This window comes from Lytechinus pictus, chromosome 11 (assembly GCF_037042905.1).
Source record: "Lytechinus pictus isolate F3 Inbred chromosome 11, Lp3.0, whole genome shotgun sequence".
Lineage (NCBI taxonomy): Eukaryota > Metazoa > Echinodermata > Echinoidea > Temnopleuroida > Toxopneustidae > Lytechinus > Lytechinus pictus.
In genome coordinates, this window is record NC_087255.1 from 5,054,859 (window position 1) to 5,074,700 (window position 19,842).

The following is a 19,842-nucleotide window of genomic DNA, read 5'->3' on the forward strand; positions in this document are numbered from 1 at the left end:
ATGTTAATTTATCCACTTTAGTTGTTTGTATCCGTGTAATATTGTTATTTTTTTAATGAATCACTTTGTTTGCTTAAAAAAACTATGATCATTTTTGTGTATTGAATATTGTATATTGTATCACGGCCCCTTTGAAAATGCTGAATGGGCTTTTAACCGTGGTGAAATAAATAAGTGAAATGAAAATGAAATGAAACGAGCCTTACGCTGAAATTTCATCAAAATTGAATGTAAAATTAGAAAGTTTCGACAGTTTGGGGTTTCGCTTGTTTTTCACATAACAGGTATATACGTAACTCAATGATTTTTAAGTGAAAGAGTCGATGATGTCCCTCTCTCACTATTTTTTTGTTTGGTTTGAATTATACACCATTTCAATTTTTAAAAATGTGACAATAAGGACCAACTTAACTGAACCACGATCTTTAAAACTTAAACTTCATCTCATATAATATTTATAGTTTTCTAATGAAAACGTGACGAAGCATGAATCAACTATCTTGCTGCTGGAAGGGGAGAAGGAAGACCTGATAAAACAAATAGAACAGATGAATTCGGAGACCGGTCTTACTCAGCAAGGCAACCCGGTGAGCGATGAAGAACTTGAAGACCTTAAGGTGAATAAATATTTATTTGATTTGAAACTAACTTATGCATGCACATGACTGTAATTCAAGTTGTTCATTGATTGTGTTGTTTTATATATATTTTTATTGATTGTTCTATCTTGATAAGTTAATTCATTAATACATACATGCACTTAATCTTCTGTTTCCATTATATACTCACTTGTTTATATCTGTATTCATTTTATTTCATTAAAGTTCAATTTTCTTTCATCATTATTAACAGTTCGTTTGTCAGTTTTTGTTGATTTATTTATATACATGCACTTAATCTTCTGTTTCCATTATATACTCACTTGTTTATATCTGTATTCATTTTATTTCATTAAAGTTTGATTTTCTTTCATCATTATTAACAGTTCGTTTGTCAGTTTTTGTTGATTTATTTATAATCAGTGGCGTAATGACAAGGAACCAGGTATAGGGAAGGAAAACAACTGACCTGCCTTACACAAAAATCTGATTTTTAAATAAATTTTGCATTAATATGTCATTTTCATTTTTTTCTCCTGAAATTTTGAGGGACCTGGCGGGGCCAACCCCCCCCCCCCCCAGTAGGCCTACACCAGTGATTGATATATTCACCTTCACAAATTTGCTGATAAGCCAAAGTTAAGGTCTGTATTTTGGTCACTTGAATATGGTATCAATTTTCTTTTTTAATGAAGTCTCACCCGAAGTTAAATAGGTGAGTGTCATGGCCAAGTATGAGATTATTACCAAGGACATGTAAGTCGATGATTTTGCATTTTTCTTGACTTTTCTTGAAAACAGAGAGTTCTTTGCGAGGTCCGTTACCTCTTTGGCTTGTCCCAGAACACTCCGCCAGAGGAGACGGTTGATAGACTCCAAGACGAATGGCGCAAGCGCGAGGAAATCCGTCGAAAATATGAGGACCAAGACCCGATTAAAGTGGATAAGGGCATGCAAGTAGAGATTGATATTGGAGATCAAGGTGATGCTGTCAACAAGCTACAGGTTAATTTTAAATTTTTAATGTTTTATTCAACGAATGTAGAGGGCAGCAACACACCGCAACAAAATGTTGCTGCCCTCTATGTTTGTTGATTTTATTCTATTCTGTTTCACATACTGACTTGATCTTTAAGTGACAAAGTCGTATTTCAAGGAAGAAACAGTCATAGGCCTTAGTTATATCTTGAGGAAAAGTATTGGCATATTGGATTGGTTTGTGTATGATTATGGAGTAGTATGAGAATTTGAGAGGGGAGGGGAAAAAGAAAACGACGAGGAAGGGATAGAGATCGAGAGGAAGAGAGAGAGTGTGTGTGAAAAAGACAGAGAAAAGGTGTTAGAGAGGGAGAGATGGAAATATAAAGGAAGAGAGTGATATAACATGGATAATAAGAAGGAGATTAGAGAGGTTGGCAGGGGGAGATCTGGGAGCATGAAGAGAAGGCTCATCATCAGATTAGTTATTTATTCATTTAACAATTTATTTGTTTATTCATATTTCATGGTTTCTTGTAAAAAGACTGGGTTGTTTTTTTTTCAAGTCAATGGGCCTGTTTGCAATACAAGTGAGCCCTGTCAAATACATATAAACATATGATTATCAGAAATGATTTTATATAAACATATGATTATCAGAAATGATTTTATATAAACATATGATTATCAGAAATGATTTTATACAAACATATGATTATCAGAAAATGATTTTATATAAACATATGATTATCAGAAATGATTTTATATAAACATATGATTATCAGAAATTATTTTATCAGCAAAGATTTTTTTCTGATTCTTGTTGCCCTAAATGACTACATTTCAATACTTTTTTTACAAATAAGGACAAAATGCATTGAACAGTTGTAACATAAGATTTTTTCTGTATTATTTGATTAACACAGATACTTCTATCTGAAGTCAAATCCATCACCGGCCTCTCCAAGGACTTGTCACCAGAGGATTCGGCCGAGGAATTCCGCAAGGCATGGGAGGGTAAAGAAAAGTCCTATAAGAACTTGATGGAAAGAGAGAAGAAGAAAGAGACGAGGAGACTTGACGCGGCCGCCAAGAAGAACAAGGAGCAAATCCAGGTAAAGTCAGGCCTCATTCTAAGGAATACAATAGTTCAGGGATTATAATAATTATAATTATTATTATTATTATCATTATCATTATTATTATTATCATTATCATTATTATTAATATCATTATCATTATTATTAATATCATTATTATTGTTATTGATATTTTCATTGTTATAATTATTATTATCATCATTATTATTATCACTATTTTCATTATTATTATGATTATTATTATTAGTAGTAGTAGTAGTATTTATTTATTCATTAATCTATCATTAATTTTTATTGTATAATTATTATTAGTATCATTACTATCATCATCATCATCATCATCAATTTTCATTGTCATCATCACAATTATTCTATATCATTAGGAAATGGTATACTCAACCTTCAGCTAAAATGTAAAATATTTGGCACGCTTTTTAACTTTTAAACTCAAAATTGTTTGACCGTTTCCTAATGATCATGTTCCTACAACAGCTTACTTTAGTGACAAACTAATTTAAAGGTGATGCCTGCGAAGGGGGGGGGGGTAAAGGTCATCAAATAATTAAAGAATAGGGGTGTTGTATATGAATGACAGCTGGGTTTTTCTAATAGTCGACTTGAGATCAACTCCAAATTAGACAGTAATTTTACACTTATGTGGAGAGTTACATTTTTTTTTTGCAATTCAATATATCAATAATCAATAATGGCCCTGATAATTATATAATACTCATGTATGGGGGCCCACTTATATTACCCTTTTCATTTATTTCATAACATAATAGCTTTGACAACTTTTCACCGCAAAATTAGAATATGAATTGGCAATGTGCAATACATACTAGATTTGCACTACACAGTTTTTATCTAAATTTACTAGGAGAACATAAAGTGTCATTATTGCTTGTGACCCATTGATGTTTCTTTCCTCACCCCCGTAAAGAAACTCCTTTCTGAAGTGCGCACCATGACTGGTCTTCCGGAGGCAACCGTGGCAGAAGACTCGGTCGAGAAACTCCAACAAGCCTGGCTCAAGAAGAAGAGAGCTGAGGAAAAGGACAAGAAGGATGACAAACTCCGCTTCTCGTTTAACTTCGAGAAGTTAACCAAAAATGCTTTGGAAATGCACAAGGTAAAACAGTGGTGAAGGTTGGACCCATTCCCGGGATCATGGAGGTAGAGAGATAATGAGACGGGGATGGGGTGGGGCTGCCAGAGATTGAGGCAGCGAAAGGCATAGAGACACAGTAAGAGAGAGAGAGAGAAGAGAGGGAGATCAGGGGCCCGTCTTACAAAGAGTTGCGATTAATCCAATCAATCACAACTATGAAAAGCCAGCAACGTCAGCATCTAAAATACATGTTTGTTCAAAAAGAATTCTAGATAATGATGTATATTCATAAATTCATTGATTTCTTGACAATTTGGTGTGTTCTCCTTTGTTTACAAAAGACATTTTGCAAATTTTCTGTAGAAAAAATTATGACACGTATGGATTTCCATAGAGTTACGATTGAGTGGATCAATGTAACTCTTTGTAAGATGGAGCCCAGATCTAAAGAGGGAGAGAAACTAGGGATGTGATTAAAGGAAATCTCTTAAGAGTCGGGCAGATGAGAACAGCTTCAGAGCCCCACATGCATGATTGCAAGTGTTTTACTTATAGTGGAGCGGTTATGTGACAAAAAATGGCCAAGATGCTCGGATCTGGCAGAAAGTGTGAAATTTGGCATACAGGGGTATTTTTGGGCGCTGATTTCAAAAATTGCCGGCCCCAAGCGATTTGACCATCGGGTCGGCCGCCATTTTGAAATCCAAGATGGCCGCCATGAAAAATCACTAAATGTCAATTTCTTGAGTTTTACATGGCATGTGACACTGAAATTTGGCATATAGGGGTATTTTGAGGCACTGATTTTAAATATTGCCGGCCCCCAGCGATTTGACCATTTGGTCGGCGGGAAAATGGCCGCCATCTTGAAATCCAAGATGGCCGCCATAATATATTATTGCAATCATTTTCTCGAGTTTTATATGAACTGCGGTATTGAAATTTGGCATATAGGCTTAATTTGGGGTGCTGATTTCAAATATTGCCGGCCCCAAGTGATTTAACCATCGGGTCGGCCGCCATTTTGAAATCCAAGATGGCCGCCATGAGAAATCATTTATGTCATTTTCTTGAGTTTTACATGACATGTTACACTGAAATTTGGTATGTTGGGGTATTTTTAGGCACTGATTTCAAATATTGCCAGCCCCCAGCTAATTGACCATTTGGTCGGCGGCAAAATGGCCGCCATCTTGAAATCCAAGATGGCCGCCATGATATATTATTGCAATCATTTTCTCGAGTTTTACATGATATGTGACACTGAAATGTGGCATATAGGCTGAATTTTGGGCGCTGATTTCAAATATTGCCGGCCTCAAGCGATTCGACCATCGGGTCAGCCGCCATTTGAAATCCAAGATGGCCGCCATGAAAAATCATTGAACTCATTTTCTTGAATTTTACATAATATGTGCTACTGAAATTTATAGTATATTGGTATCTGGGTAAGTTCATTTAAAAAGTTGCTGGCTCCAAGCAATCTGACAATTGGTCAGCGGAAAAATTGCCATCATCTTGAATTCAAAGCTGGCTGCCATAGAAATATTGCAATTATTTCGTCGAGTTTTATATGATCTGCGGTATTGCACTTTGACATATAGAAGTAGTGTTTGGAGCTTATTTTAAATATTGCTGGCCCTCAGCGATCTCATCCCCTGAGTCAGGGTTATACGGGCCAAAGATATTCATTCGAGCCAACCCATTTAATTATATTTTTTTATTTTGATAGGCCTATTGCTGATTGACAAAAATGAATGAATATGATTGATAATTTAACGCTGATTCTAGGGAGGGTAACTTTACTGAACTTCCTTTTATCAAATTGGGAAGATATATCACCATTTTGGAACTACTTTTATACTGGCGGGAAAAGTATTGCCATTTTACTGTCTCAAGTGATGAATTTGATCCTGTCAGGTGTAGTCTTCATAAATGCCGATTTATTTTTAAAATGAGCTGGTCGAGGTACCCACATTCAATCTCGAATTTCATCCTTATTTTTTTTTAGAGCGCCTCTTTAACACACGAGTCTATGGGAAATGTTTTAGGCCCGTGATACCTCAGTTGCAAAGTGGCAGCCATCTTGAAATCCAAGATGGCTGCCATAAAAAAATCATTAAAAAAAATCAAGTATCATAATTATAACGTAGGTATTATTTTGAAATTTGGCATCTTCGGGTATTGAAATTTCCCCCAGTAATCTGTCCAATAGATATGCTGCAAAATGGCCACCATCTTGAATCTAGAGAGGATCGACTGTCATGTAAATTCATTAAAATCATTTTCTTGAGTTTTAAATGATTTGAGGCACTGCATTTTAGACATACAGGCAGGTTTTGGTCTGCTGGTTTTAGAATATTGCTGCCCCAGTGATTGATCCACCGGGTCAGCTGAAAATGACCGCCACTTTGAAATCTAAGATGGCTACTACGAAATATCTTTCAAAAATATTTTCCTGAATTCTACTTTACCTGTGACACTGTAAATTGGTATCATGAAGCAAAAGCTTGTATTGTATGTAAATTTCAAATATGGATAGATAATGAACATATAAGACGTAACACACTTTATCTGCCATTTTGAATTCCCATATGACCCATCATGACACAAAGGACATGATTACTTAGCTTAGTTCTAAATATTGATTATTGTGGGGGGAAATAAGTACAATATGATAGCACGAATCAAAATTTATGTATGGTATAACTGATGGCAATCCAATTATTGTTGCTATCAATCATTTATATGCTAGACGGTTGACAGTGAATCTTACAGATCTCGAGGAATTACTTTGGAACGATTCAATTGATAACCATCGTTCGACAATCTGACAATGGGAGCATGTTCGCCTCAAAATCGGGAGATCAAGGTCCGACAGCATCAGACCAAAAGATGTTAAAAGAGGGGAGTTGCTTCTACCCTGTTTGGCGGTCAACGAATTAAAGGGGAAGTTCACCCTGACAAAAAGTTAATTTGAAACAATAACAGAATAAATAATGAAAAAAATATTGAAGGTTTGAGGAAATTCCATAAAATATTTAAAAAGCTATTGGAATTTCATTTGGTGTATTTGTGACGTCAGATGCAAGCAGTTCCCCCATGTTTCTTATAGTACAAAATCAATGAAATGTAGCCTCCTAAAAAAAACTAAATGTTTTTTATTGAACCCTCAGTATATCAACAAACAAATAATTTCACACCCGCTCCAGAAAGAAAAAAAATACCCATGATAAACCATTGATGCATTTTATATCACACAACATAATGGGGCAGATGCTCGTACAGTATATGACGTCACAAATCAAAAACTTAAAATTCAAATATCTTTGATGGATTTACCAATATCTTTTTTATATCATATTTTCTTGTGTTTTTACAACAAACTTTTCTCCGGGGTGAACTTCCCTTTGGACAGATTGGACAGATTACTGGGGGCAATTTCAATATCCCTAGATGCCAAATTTTAAAATAATACATTACGTGATACTAGATAAAGTGATTTTTTTTTCAATTATCCTTTTTCATGGCAGCCATCTTCGATTTCAAGATGGCTGACATTTTGCTTCTGACTCAGGGGATCAGATCGCTGAGGGCCAGCAATATTTGAAATAAGCACCCCGCACTCCGTCGATATGTCAAAGTGCAATACTGCAGATCATGTAAAACTCAAAGAAATAATTTACAGCCTCTCAACAGAAAATGATTATTCCGGATGGTTATTATTCAACCAAAGCCACTTCAAATGTGTAACTGCAGAAGAAGCTAGCTGGTTTGTGCATTTATGGTGCTTCATACTTACGTAACATCTATATCAGCAATTAAGGGTGCCAAAATATTATAATCCTTGCAACGGACAAAGATGTGGTTGTGTTGGATTTGTTTTCAGTGCCAATACAATGGGTTTTACTCACCATTATAATGTTGTACATCATTCAAACTTGGTAACCATATTGGAATTCAAAATAGCATCTATTTATTATGGTTTTTTCATTGATCCAGGATGCAAAAATCAAGTTTTTCTACAAAGTGTTACAGGCCATACGTAAGACTTGAGCAAATTATCTTTCATGGTGGCCATCTTGTATTTCAAAATGGCAACCAAACAGGGGTCTGACAATAATCAGTGCCTAAATATATATGCCTATATGACAACTTTAAGGGCCAGAGTTCATATAAAACTCAATACAATTATCATTGCTTTTAATTCTTGGCGGTCATTTTGCCGAAACCCGGTGGTTACATTACTGGTGGCCGGCAAATATCAGTGCCACGTACTTTTGTATGCCAAATTTTTGTGTCATATATAATGTAAAATCCAAGAAAATTATTTTGATATGGTTTTCATGACAGCCATCTTGCCGCTGAACTGATAATCAGATCACTTGTGGCTGGCAATATTTGAAATCAGCACCCAAAAATAGGTACTCTATTTGCCAAAGTTCAGAGCAGATGTAAAATTCAAGAAAATGATTTTTAGTGATTTTCATGGCGGCCATCTTAGATTTCAAGATGGCGGCTGACCTGGTGGTAAGACTATTTGAAATAAGTGCCCTAAACTACACCTACACTGTATATGCTAAATTTCAATACCATAGCTCATACAAAACTAGAGAAAATTATTGCAGAGAACAATATTTCATGGCGGCCATCTTGGATTTTAAGATGGCGGCCGCTTTGCCGCTACACATTAATGCCGCTACACATTAATGATTTTTTTATGGCGGCCATCTTGGATTTCAAAATGGCGGCCATTTAGCCGCCGACCAAATAGTCAAATTGCTGGGGGCCGGCAATATTTGAAATCAGTGCCTAAAAATACCTCTCTATGCCACATTTCAGTGTCACACGTCATGTAAGACTCAAGAAAATGACATTAATGATTTTTCATGGCGGCCATCTTGGATTTCAAAATGGCGGCCATTTAGCCGCCAATCAAATGGTCAAATTGCTGGGGGCCGGCAATATTTGAAATCAGTGCCTAAAAATACCCCAACATACCGAATTTCAGTGTCACACGTCATGTAAAACTCAAGAAAATAACATTAATGTTTTTTCATGGCGGCCATCTTGGATTTCAAAATGGCGGCCGACCCTTTGGTCAAATCACTTGGGGCCGGCAATATTTGAAATCAGCACCCCAAATTAAGCCTATATGCCAAATTTCAATACCGCAGTTCATATAAAACTCGAGAAAATGATTGCAATAATATATCATGGCGGCCATCTTGGATTTCAAGATGGCGGCCATTTTGCCGCCGTCCAAATGGTCATAATGCTGGGGGCCGGTAATATTTGAAATCAGTGCCTCAAAATACCCCTATATGCCAAATTTCAGTGTCACATGCCATGTAAAACTCAAGAAATTGACATTTAATGATTTTTCATGGCGGCCATCTTGGATTTCAAAATGGCGGCCGACCCGATGGTCAAATCACTTGGGGCCGGCAATTTTTGAAATCAGCGCCCAAAAATACCCCTGTATGCCAAATTTCACACTTTCTGCCAGATTCGAGCATCTTTTTCACATATCTACTGGACTATTAGAGTTATGGGTCATTGGTTCACTAAATCTATTTCCCAGCTTTACCTACCTGATTTATTGATTTTATAACATGATCTGACAGAAAGTTTTGTCCGACATGCGGTCCATCGCAGATGTATCGGACAACGTATCCCTGGAAAATTCGGCGAAGGTATTCCGCAAGGCTTGGCAGAAGCAGGAGTCCCGCTGCCTCAAGGCGCAAGAATTCGAGGAGAAAAACAAAGAACTTCTGGCGAAAATCAAGGTATATTCACACACCTCACAGAAAAGCCTTAGATCAAATGGCTTACGAGGGTTTTCTGTGATCCGCCACACAGTGTTTCCACAGATCCAAAATAAATTTCCTGAAACTGAATCCAAAATTTCCAGAAATTCATAGACATTTCCTGGAATTTTCAAGTATGATTTAAAATAAAATCCGGGTAATAATACAGCGAGCCTAAATGGGACCCAAAATCAATGAATATAGCACATTTTTGTCCACGCCCTCTTTAAAAAAAGGAAAGTTACAAAATGCGAGCGGAAATTTTTTTAGCTACGTGTCGAGGCAAACAATTCTTTAAAAATAACATGAATATTAAAAGTTGCTATGTTGCTTTTCGGATTTCCCAAAATTTCCCGAATTTCGGGCAGAGTGAAAACATTCCCGCCACACACGTGCAGTGGCGGTTCCTGGGAGGGGAACATCCGGCCCATCCCACCCCCCTTTTGAGAGCCATAACAAACTTATTTTTGCTTTTCAAATTTTTCCTGACATAAATCACCATTAATTGGGAGTGAAGACCTGTTTGGGGGTCTTGTTGATTTTTTTTCTGTAGAAAAATGCCCTCTCCCCCTGGGAAATCCTGGATACGCCCCTACTCACGTGACCTCTTTTGAAATTGCGTGGGTGGGTCAAATGTCACACATAAATGAATTATATTGCGATCTGTGTAATGTCATACACTAATGTGTAACGCAGTCATCATGCTTATTCACTTTACCACATAACGCTCATAAGTGTGTCATGCATCGTACATGTAAGGCCAGTTAAATGTATTTCATAATGTGTCTGTCATTTGTCTCACGTTAGTCTCATAAGAAGTCACTTTGGTGACTTCCACTTAAGATCCAATTGACATAAAACTATTATTTTATATCATATTTTGTATCATATTACTTCATATCTACCTCAGATAAGACCCTGTTTCAAAATTCAAGCTACCGTTGTAAGCTACTTTAATTCAGCAATGTGATTGGCTGAAAGCAAGTTGTCATAGACTCCTTGGCCAGTTTCTTATTCAATTAATTGCTCTTTATACTAAATTTCTAAATATAAAACCTCATATTGGGATATTCATTGAAACTGGTAATGAATACTTATTACTTTGGTGTTTCAAATTCAGATTAAAATTTTATTTCCACAGTTAAAAATATACATATATACAAATCATTGACATTAAGAGATATATTACACGTGGAGGGGACAAAGAAAGCACAACTGCTTGTATAAATTGGCCCCAATGTAAGAATAAATCATATTAATACATGTAAAATGAGCATTGTTTGCAATGACAATGACATTGGTGTCTGAATTGTCATAAAGAGCAAGACTTATAACCATCTCTAATGTACGGTTGTTAATAACATTAATTCATTCTTTACTTCTGTATTCCCCCATCTTTTGTCTTTGAATAAAAAAAAGTTTTTGACAGAATCCATTGGAACCATTACACACGTCGAACCGGGTGAACTGTCAATTGAAGAACTTATCGAGGAACTTCAGAACAGGGATGTCAAACAGTCAATCAAGATCGGTGGTCTCGTTGCCGAAGTCGGAGCACTTGAAGATTACCAAAGGGTGATTTTTTGTAATGTTTATTTATTTATTTGTGTCAAAGGATAAAAAGAAGAGTGAATCACTGAGACCTCTTCTATCTTCTACTGACAATTTGGTCTAATCCCACATTGTATACTACTATAGTATTTATTTATCAGGGTCAAAAGATAAAATGAAGATTGAATCACTGAGACCTCTTCTATCTTCTACTTTCAATTTGGTCTCATCCAACATTGTATACTGCTATAGTATTTATTTATCAGGGTCTAAAGATAAAATGAAGAGTGAATCACTGAGACCTCTTCTATCTTCTACTTACAATTTGGTCTCATCCAACATTGTATACTGCTAGTATTTATTTCTCAGGGTCAGAAGATAAAAAGAAGAGAGGATCACTGAGACCTCTTCTATCTTCTACTTTCAATTTGGTATCATCCCACATTGTATACTGCTAGTATTTATTTCTCAGGGTCAGAAGATAAAATGAAGATTGAATCCCCGAGACCTCTTCTATTTTCTACTTCCATTTTTGTATCCTCCCACATGGTATACTGCTATATTATTTATTTATCAGGGTTAAAAGATAAAAAGAAGAGAGAATCACTGAGACCTCTTCTATCTTCTACTTTCAATTTGGTCTCATCCCACATTGTATACTGCTAGTATTTATTTCTCAGGGTCAGAAGATAAAAAGAAGAGAGGATCACTGAGACCTCTTCTATCTTCTACTTTCAATTTGGTCTAATCCCACATTGTATACTGCTATAGTATTTATTTCTCAGGGTCAGAAGATAAAAAGAAGATTGAATCACTGAGACCTCTTCTATCTTCTACTTTCAATTTGGTCTAATCCCACATTGTATACTGCTATAGTATTTATTTCCCAGGGTCAGAAGATAAAAAGAAGAGTCAATCACTGAGACCTCTTCTATCTTCTACTTTCAATTTGGTCTAATCCCACATGGTATACTGCTAGTATTTATTTCTCAGGGTCAGAAGATAAAAAGAAGAGTCAATCACTGAGACCTCTTCAATCTTCTACTTTCAATTTGGTCTAATCCCACATGGTATACTGCTAGTATTTATTTCTCAGGGTCAGAAGATAAAAAGAAGAGTCAATCACTGAGACCTCTTCTATCTTCTACTTTCAATTTGGTCTAATCCCACATCGTATACTGCTAGTATTTATTTCTCAGGGTCAGAAGATAAAAAGAAGAGTCAATCACTGAGACCTCTTCTATCTTCTACTTTCAATTTGGTCTAATCCCACATGGTATACTGCTAGTATTTATTTCTCAGGGTCAGAAGATAAAAAGAAGAGTCAATCACTGAGACCTCTTCTATCTTCTACTTTCAATTTGGTCTAATCCCACATCGTATACTGCTAGTATTTATTTCTCAGGGTCAGAAGATAAAAAGAAGAGTCAATCACTGAGACCTCTTCTATCTTCTACTTTCAATTTGGTCTAATCCCACATGGTATACTACTAGTATTTATTTCTCAGGGTCAGAAGATAAAAAGAAGAGAGAATCACTGAGACCTCTTCTATCTTCTACTTTCAATTTGGTCTCATCCAACATCGTATACTGCTAGTATTTATTTCTCAGGGTCAGAAGATAAAAAGAAGAGTGAATCACTGAGACCTCTTCTATCTTCTATTTTCAATTTGGTCTCATCCAACATCGTATACTGCTAGTATTTATTTCTCAGGGTCAGAAGATAAAAAGAAGAGAGAATCACTGAGACCTCTTCTATCTTCTACTTTCAATTTGGTCTAATCCCACATTGTATACTGCTAGTATTTATTTCTCAGGGTCAGAAGATAAAAAGAAGAGTGAATCACTGAGATCTCTTCTATCTTCTACTTACAATTTGGTCTCATCCCACATGGTATACTGCTAGTATTTATTTCTCAGGGTCAGAAGATAAAAAGAAGAGAGAATCACTGAGACCTCTTCTATCTTCTACTTTCAATTTGGTCTCATCCAACATCGTATACTGCTAGTATTTATTTATCAGGGTCTAAAGATAAAAAGAAGATTGAATCACTGAGACCTCTTCAATCTTCTACTTCCATTTTTGTATCCTCCCACATTGTATACTGCTATAGTATTTATTTCTCAGGGTCAGAAGATAAAAAGAAGAGTCAATCACTGAGACCTCTTCTATCTTCTACTTTCAATTTGGTCTCATCCCACATTGTATACTGCTAGTATTTATTTATCAGGGTCTAAAGATAAAAAGAAGATTGAATCACTGAGACCTCTTCAATCTTCTACTTCCATTTTTGTATCCTCCCACATTGTATACTGCTATAGTATTTATTTCTCAGGGTCAGAAGATAAAAAGAAGAGTCAATCACTGAGACCTTTTCTATCTTCTACTTTCAATTTGGTCTCATCCCACATTGTATACTGCTATAGTATTTATTTCTCAGGGTCTAAAGATAAAATGAAGAGTGAATCACTGAGACCTCTTCTATCTTCTACTTACAATTTGGTCTCATCCAACATTGTATACTGCTAGTATTTATTTCTCAGGGTCAGAAGATAAAAAGAAGAGAGGATCACTGAGACCTCTTCTATCTTCTACTTTCAATTTGGTCTAATCCCACATGGTATACTACTAGTATTTATTTCTCAGGGTCAGAAGATAAAAAGAAGAGTGAATCACTGAGACCTCTTCTATCTTCTACTTTCAATTTGGTCTAATCCCACATGGTATACTACTAGTATTTATTTCTCAGGGTCAGAAGATAAAAAGAAGAGAGGATCACTGAGACCTCTTCTATCTTCTACTTTCAATTTGGTCTAATCCCACATGGTATACTACTAGTATTTATTTCTCAGGGTCAGAAGATAAAAAGAAGAGAGGATCACTGAGACCTCTTCTATCTTCTACTTTCAATTTGGTCTAATCCCACATGGTATACTACTAGTATTTATTTCTCAGGGTCAAAAGATAAAAAGAAGAGAGGATCACTGAGACCTCTTCTATCTTCTACTTTCAATTTGGTCTAATCCCACATTGTATACTGCTAGTATTTATTTCTCAGGGTCAGAAGATAAAAAGAAGAGTGAATCACTGAGACCTCTTCTATCTTCTACTTACAATTTGGTCTCATCCAACATTGTATACTGCTAGTATTTATTTCTCAGGGTCAGAAGATAAAAAGAAGAGAGGATCACTGATACCTCTTCTATCTTCTACTTTCAATTTGGTCTAATCCCACATGGTATACTACTAGTATTTATTTCTCAGGGTCAGAAGATAAAAAGAAGAGTGAATCACTGAGACCTCTTCTATCTTCTACTTTCAATTTGGTCTAATCCCACATGGTATACTACTAGTATTTATTTCTCAGGGTCAAAAGATAAAAAGAAGAGAGGATCACTGAGACCTCTTCTATCTTCTACTTTCAATTTGGTCTAATCCCACATGGTATACTACTAGTATTTATTTCTCAGGGTCAGAAGATAAAAAGAAGAGAGGATCACTGAGACCTCTTCTATCTTCTACTTTCAATTTGGTCTAATCCCACATGGTATACTACTAGTATTTATTTCTCAGGGTCAGAAGATAAAAAGAAGAGTGAATCACTGAGATCTCTTCTATCTTCTACTTTCAATTTGGTCTCATCCCACATGGTATACTGCTAGTATTTATTTCTCAGGGTCAGAAGATAAAAAGAAGAGAGGATCACTGAGACCTCTTCTATCTTCTACTTTCAATTTGGTCTAGTCCCACATGGTATACTGCAAGTATTTATTTATCAGGGTCAGAAGATAAAAAGAAGAGAGGATCACTGAGACCTCTTCTATCTTCTACTTTCAATTTGGTCTAGTCCCACATGGTATACTGCAAGTATTTATTTATCAGGGTTAAAAGATAAAAAGAAGAGTGACTCATTGAGACCTCTTCTATCTTCTACTTTCAATTTGGTCTCATCCAACATTGTATACTGCTAGTATTTATTTATCAGGGTCAGAAGATAAAAAGAAGAGTCAATCACTGAGACCTCTTCAATCTTCTACTTTCAATTTGGTCTAATCCCACATGGTATACTGCTATAGTATTTATTTATCAGGGTCAGAAGATACAATGAAGATTGAATCACTGAGACCTCTTCTATCTTCTACTTTCAATTTGGTCTCATCTCACATTGTATACTGCTATAGTATTTATTTCTCAGGGTTAAAAGATAAAAAGAAGAGTCAATCACTGAGACCTCTTCTATCTTCTACTTTCAATTTGGTCTCATCCCACATTGTATACTGCTAGTATTTATTTATCAGGGTTAAAAATAAAAAGAAGAGAGAATCACTGAGACCTCTTCTATCTTCTACTTTCAATTTGGTCTCATCCCACATTGTATACTGCTATAGTATTAATATTTATCAGGGTCAGAAGATAAAAAGAAGAGTGAATCACTGAGTCCTCTTCTATCTTCTACTTACAATTTGGTCTCATCCCACATGGTATACTGCTAGTATTTATTTATCAGGGTCAGAAGATAAAAAGAAGAGTCAATCACTGAGTCCTCTTCAATCTTCTACTTTCAATTTGGTATCATCCCACATGGTATACTGCTATAGTATTTATTTATCAGGGTCAGAAGATAAAAAGAAGAGTGAATCACTGAGTCCTCTTCAATCTTCTACTTTCAATTTGGTCTAATCCCACATTGTATACTGCTATAGTATTTATTTCTCAGGGTCAGAAGATAAAAAGAAGATTGAATCACTGAGACCTCTTCTATCTTCTACTTTCAATTTGGTCTAATCCCACATTGTATACTGCTATAGTATTTATTTCCCAGGGTCAGAAGATAAAAAGAAGAGTCAATCACTGAGACCTCTTCTATCTTCTACTTTCAATTTGGTATCATCCCACATTGTATACTGCTATAGTATTTATTTCCCAGGGTCAGAAGATAAAAAGAAGAGTCAATCACTGAGACCTCTTCTATCTTCTACTTTCAATTTGGTATCATCCAACATTGTATACTGCTATAGTATTTATTTCTCAGGGTCAGAAGATAAAAAGAAGAGTGAATCACTGAGTCCTCTTCAATCTTCTACTTTCAATTTGGTCTAATCCCACATGGTATACTGCTAGTATTTATTTATCAGGGTCAGAAGATAAAATGAAAATTGAATCACTGAGACCTCTTCTATCTTCTACTTTCAATTTGGTCTAATCCCACATGGTATACTGCTATAGTATTTATTTCTCAGGGTCAGAAGATAAAAAGAAGAGTCATTCTTCTACTTCCATTTTTGTATCCTCCCACATTGTATACTGCTATAGTATTTATTTCTCAGGGTCAGAAGATAAAAAGAAGAGTGAATCACTGAGACCTCTTCTATCTTCTACTTTCAATTTGGTCTAATCCCACATGGTATACTGCTAGTATTTATTTCTCAGGGTCAGAAGATAAAAAGAAGAGTGAATCACTGAGTCCTCTTCTATCTTCTACTTTCAATTTGGTCTCATCCCTCATGCAGGAACTCATGGTATACTGCTAGTATTTATTTATCAGGGTCAAAAGATAAAAAGAAGATTGAATCACTGAGACCTCTTCTATCTTCTACTTTCAATTTGGTCTAATCCCACATGGTATACTGCTAGTATTTATTTCTCAGGGTCAGAAGATAAAAAGAAGAGTGAATCGATGAGACCTCTTCTATCTTCTACTTTCAATTTGGTCTCATCCCATATGGTATACTGCTAGTATTTATTTATCAGGGTCAGAAGATAAAAAGAAGAGTGAATCACTGAGACCTCTTCAATATTCTACTGACAATTTGGTCTAATCCCACATGGTATACTGCTAGTATTTATTTCTCAGGGTCAGAAGATAAAAAGAAGAGTGAATCGATGAGACCTCTTCTATCTTCTACTTTCAATTTGGTCTCATCTCACATTGTATACTGCTAGTATTTATTTATTTGTGTCAAAGGATAAAAAGAAGATTGAATCACTGAGACCTCTTCTATCTTCTATTTTCAATTTGGTCTCATCCCACATTGTATACTGCTATAGTATTTATTTATCAGGGTCAGAAGATAAAAAGAAGAGAGAATCACGAAGACCTCTTCTATCTTCTACTTTCAATTTGGTCTAATCCCACATGGTATACTGCTATAGTATTTATTTCTCAGGGTCAGAAGATAAAAAGAAGAGAGAATCACTGAGACCTTTTCTATCTTCTACTTTCAATTTGGTCTCATCCCACATTGTATACTGCTATAGTATTTATTTATCAGGGTCAGAAGATAAAAAGAAGAGTGAATCACTGAGACCTTTTCTATCTTCTACTTTCAATTTGGTCTCATCCAACATTGTATACTGCTAGTTCATCTAGTAACTATTTAGTGTAAAACCACTTTGTCTATAATGTCGAAATGAACTGTTTTTAACCAAATTTTCATTTGAGAAAAGTGCAAAATAATCAGTAAACAAAGTGGTAATTAGATTGTATGCCATATGTGCATTCAACTAAATTTGCATTAGACAGGGTATATAGAAAGAGAGCAATTGCTTGTAAAGGTACCCCCCCCCCAAAAAAAAAAAAATCTGTTTTCCAAACCTAACACTATTTCCGATGAGTTGTATTTAGCCACTTTCTATATTTTTGCATCATTTCTATTCCTACCTAATTTTCAGATGAGTGCATCTATGTATTGCAAAAATGTTGATACTTCATCTCTAGATAATTAATTTTGTAATATCAACTCCTTGCTCTCTGTCGTACTTCATAACACTGTCAAACGATTAACCTTTTGACGAAAATTCATTGAGAAAATTATTATTGTTTATTCAAGATATGCAATTTGAGTGAATCTCCTCCATGGTTATCCATAGATATTTACATTTTTATTAATAATACGTACTGTGCATTGTCTTTTGAAAAGAAAAATAATCGATGTTTGTCAAATGCGATAACTGATTTTGTATCATATTTTGTTTCTGCTGGAAATCAGTGTATCCCTCCATTTTCACAAAATATAAATCTATATTCTATTGTCATATTTCATTTATTGATTGTAAGTTATATATAATGCTATTTAGTTATTTCAAATAACGATAATACACATTTTGTTATTGAATTCACTTAATTCTTTTGATCTTACTGTGTTTTTCAGATTTGTATTTTGTTGGAAATGAAATAAATAAAATGAAAAAGAAATGAAATATCCCTGAAATTAAATTCAAATCAATCAGTAGTCTCTCTAAGGAGATTATGTAATATTTTGTGTACTTTTCAAGTTCTTGGACTATTTTCTGAATCTTCCAATGATGTTATTCTTTCTGAAGACCTAAACAACGACAAGATTATGCTATATTCTTGAATCAATCTTCATCCTTTCAAAAAATAATTTACATTATTTTGTACTTTTTTCTGCAGACCCCCAAAAAGGACAAGATTGAAAAATTCCGGAAAACCTGCATGGTGAGCTTTTTAAATGGATAGATTGGCACTTGTCCACATTATCATTACTTTTAATGTTACGGGGGCGTCGTGGTCTAGTGGTTACGACTCTCGTCTTTCAATCAGAGAGACGTGGGTACGAATCCCAGCCATGGTATTTTTTCCTTCAACAAGAAATTTACCCAAATTGTGCTGCACTCGACCCAGGTGAGGTGAATGGGTACCCGGTAGGATTTATTCCTTGGATGGTTTAGAGCCTATATGGCGATTCAGCTACAGCCGGGGAAATAATATGATCATGATGATACCAAGTATCAAGCGCAGTAGAGTATGCAAGTATAGTAGCTGCGCTATAGGTGATATGATTTTCATTGTGACAATTATTCCTGTTATCATTATGAATTAAAATCATCATATCATCTTTCCTAATATTGTTTTATATTATCAGTTTTGTTATCATTATCATTACTATGATTTTTTTTAATCTAGTTGAATTTTACGGTCTTTTTCTCCTTCATCAGTATTATTATATTATTATCAATGTTTTTATTATCATTCACATTATTACAATCATGATTATCACAATTGCCTCCAATATGATTATAATTAGATTCAGATTGACAATGTTTATTCACATCTATGAAGTCTACACGTTCATGGACAAAATATATCTTTTTAATTCATCCGAACTTTTTCTTTCTCTAGGCTATTGCCAAGGAGGTACATATCAAACACAAGGACAAAACCAAAGTCCCAGAATACCTTACTCTCTTCCGCAAGGAACTGACCAAGCAAGCAGAACTTGTAACCTCATTGGAGAAGAAAGTCGCCAAGAAGAATGAACAGATTGAAGTAGGTTTCTTTTCTTTACTTTATGCTATAGTTATACTAACAAAAGAGGGTCGTGTGGTCCAGTGGTTAGAGCAATGGAGTGATAATCACAAGGTTGTGAGTTCGAATCCCTACTCTGCCATTGTATCCGCTTTGATAAAAAGGCCCGAGAGTAATATCTGTCGTCTATATAAGGTCAGCCACTATGACTGATTAACCTAGACGTAAAATGTTTCCTAGGTAATTGGTTATATACCAGCTTGGCGTTTACCAGCAAAGGGAGTTACCATAAACAGAAACAGAAAATTCGACTACAGACGAATCAAAGCTATTTCGTTATTTTAAATTACATACCATCAGTGGTTGGTGTGGGTTTAGTATTGTAAATCTTTGTACAGTGCAGTGAAATACAATTTTTTAATC

General features: G+C 35.3%; 1 protein-coding gene across 1 annotated transcript in view; it reads left to right on the forward strand.

Moving 5' to 3' along the window:
• LOC129271326 (golgin subfamily A member 2-like) overlaps positions 1-19,842 on the forward strand; it is a 49,659-nt gene that overhangs the window by 21,908 nt on the left and 7,909 nt on the right. The window contains exons 8-15 of the mRNA XM_064106560.1: positions 462-617; positions 1,401-1,604; positions 2,504-2,692; positions 3,621-3,701; positions 9,497-9,577; positions 11,018-11,173; positions 18,565-18,609; positions 19,294-19,440. Coding sequence (XP_063962630.1) covers positions 462-617; positions 1,401-1,604; positions 2,504-2,692; positions 3,621-3,701; positions 9,497-9,577; positions 11,018-11,173; positions 18,565-18,609; positions 19,294-19,440 — 1,059 coding nt within the window. The remainder of the gene's footprint in view (positions 1-461; positions 618-1,400; positions 1,605-2,503; positions 2,693-3,620; positions 3,702-9,496; positions 9,578-11,017; positions 11,174-18,564; positions 18,610-19,293; positions 19,441-19,842) is intronic.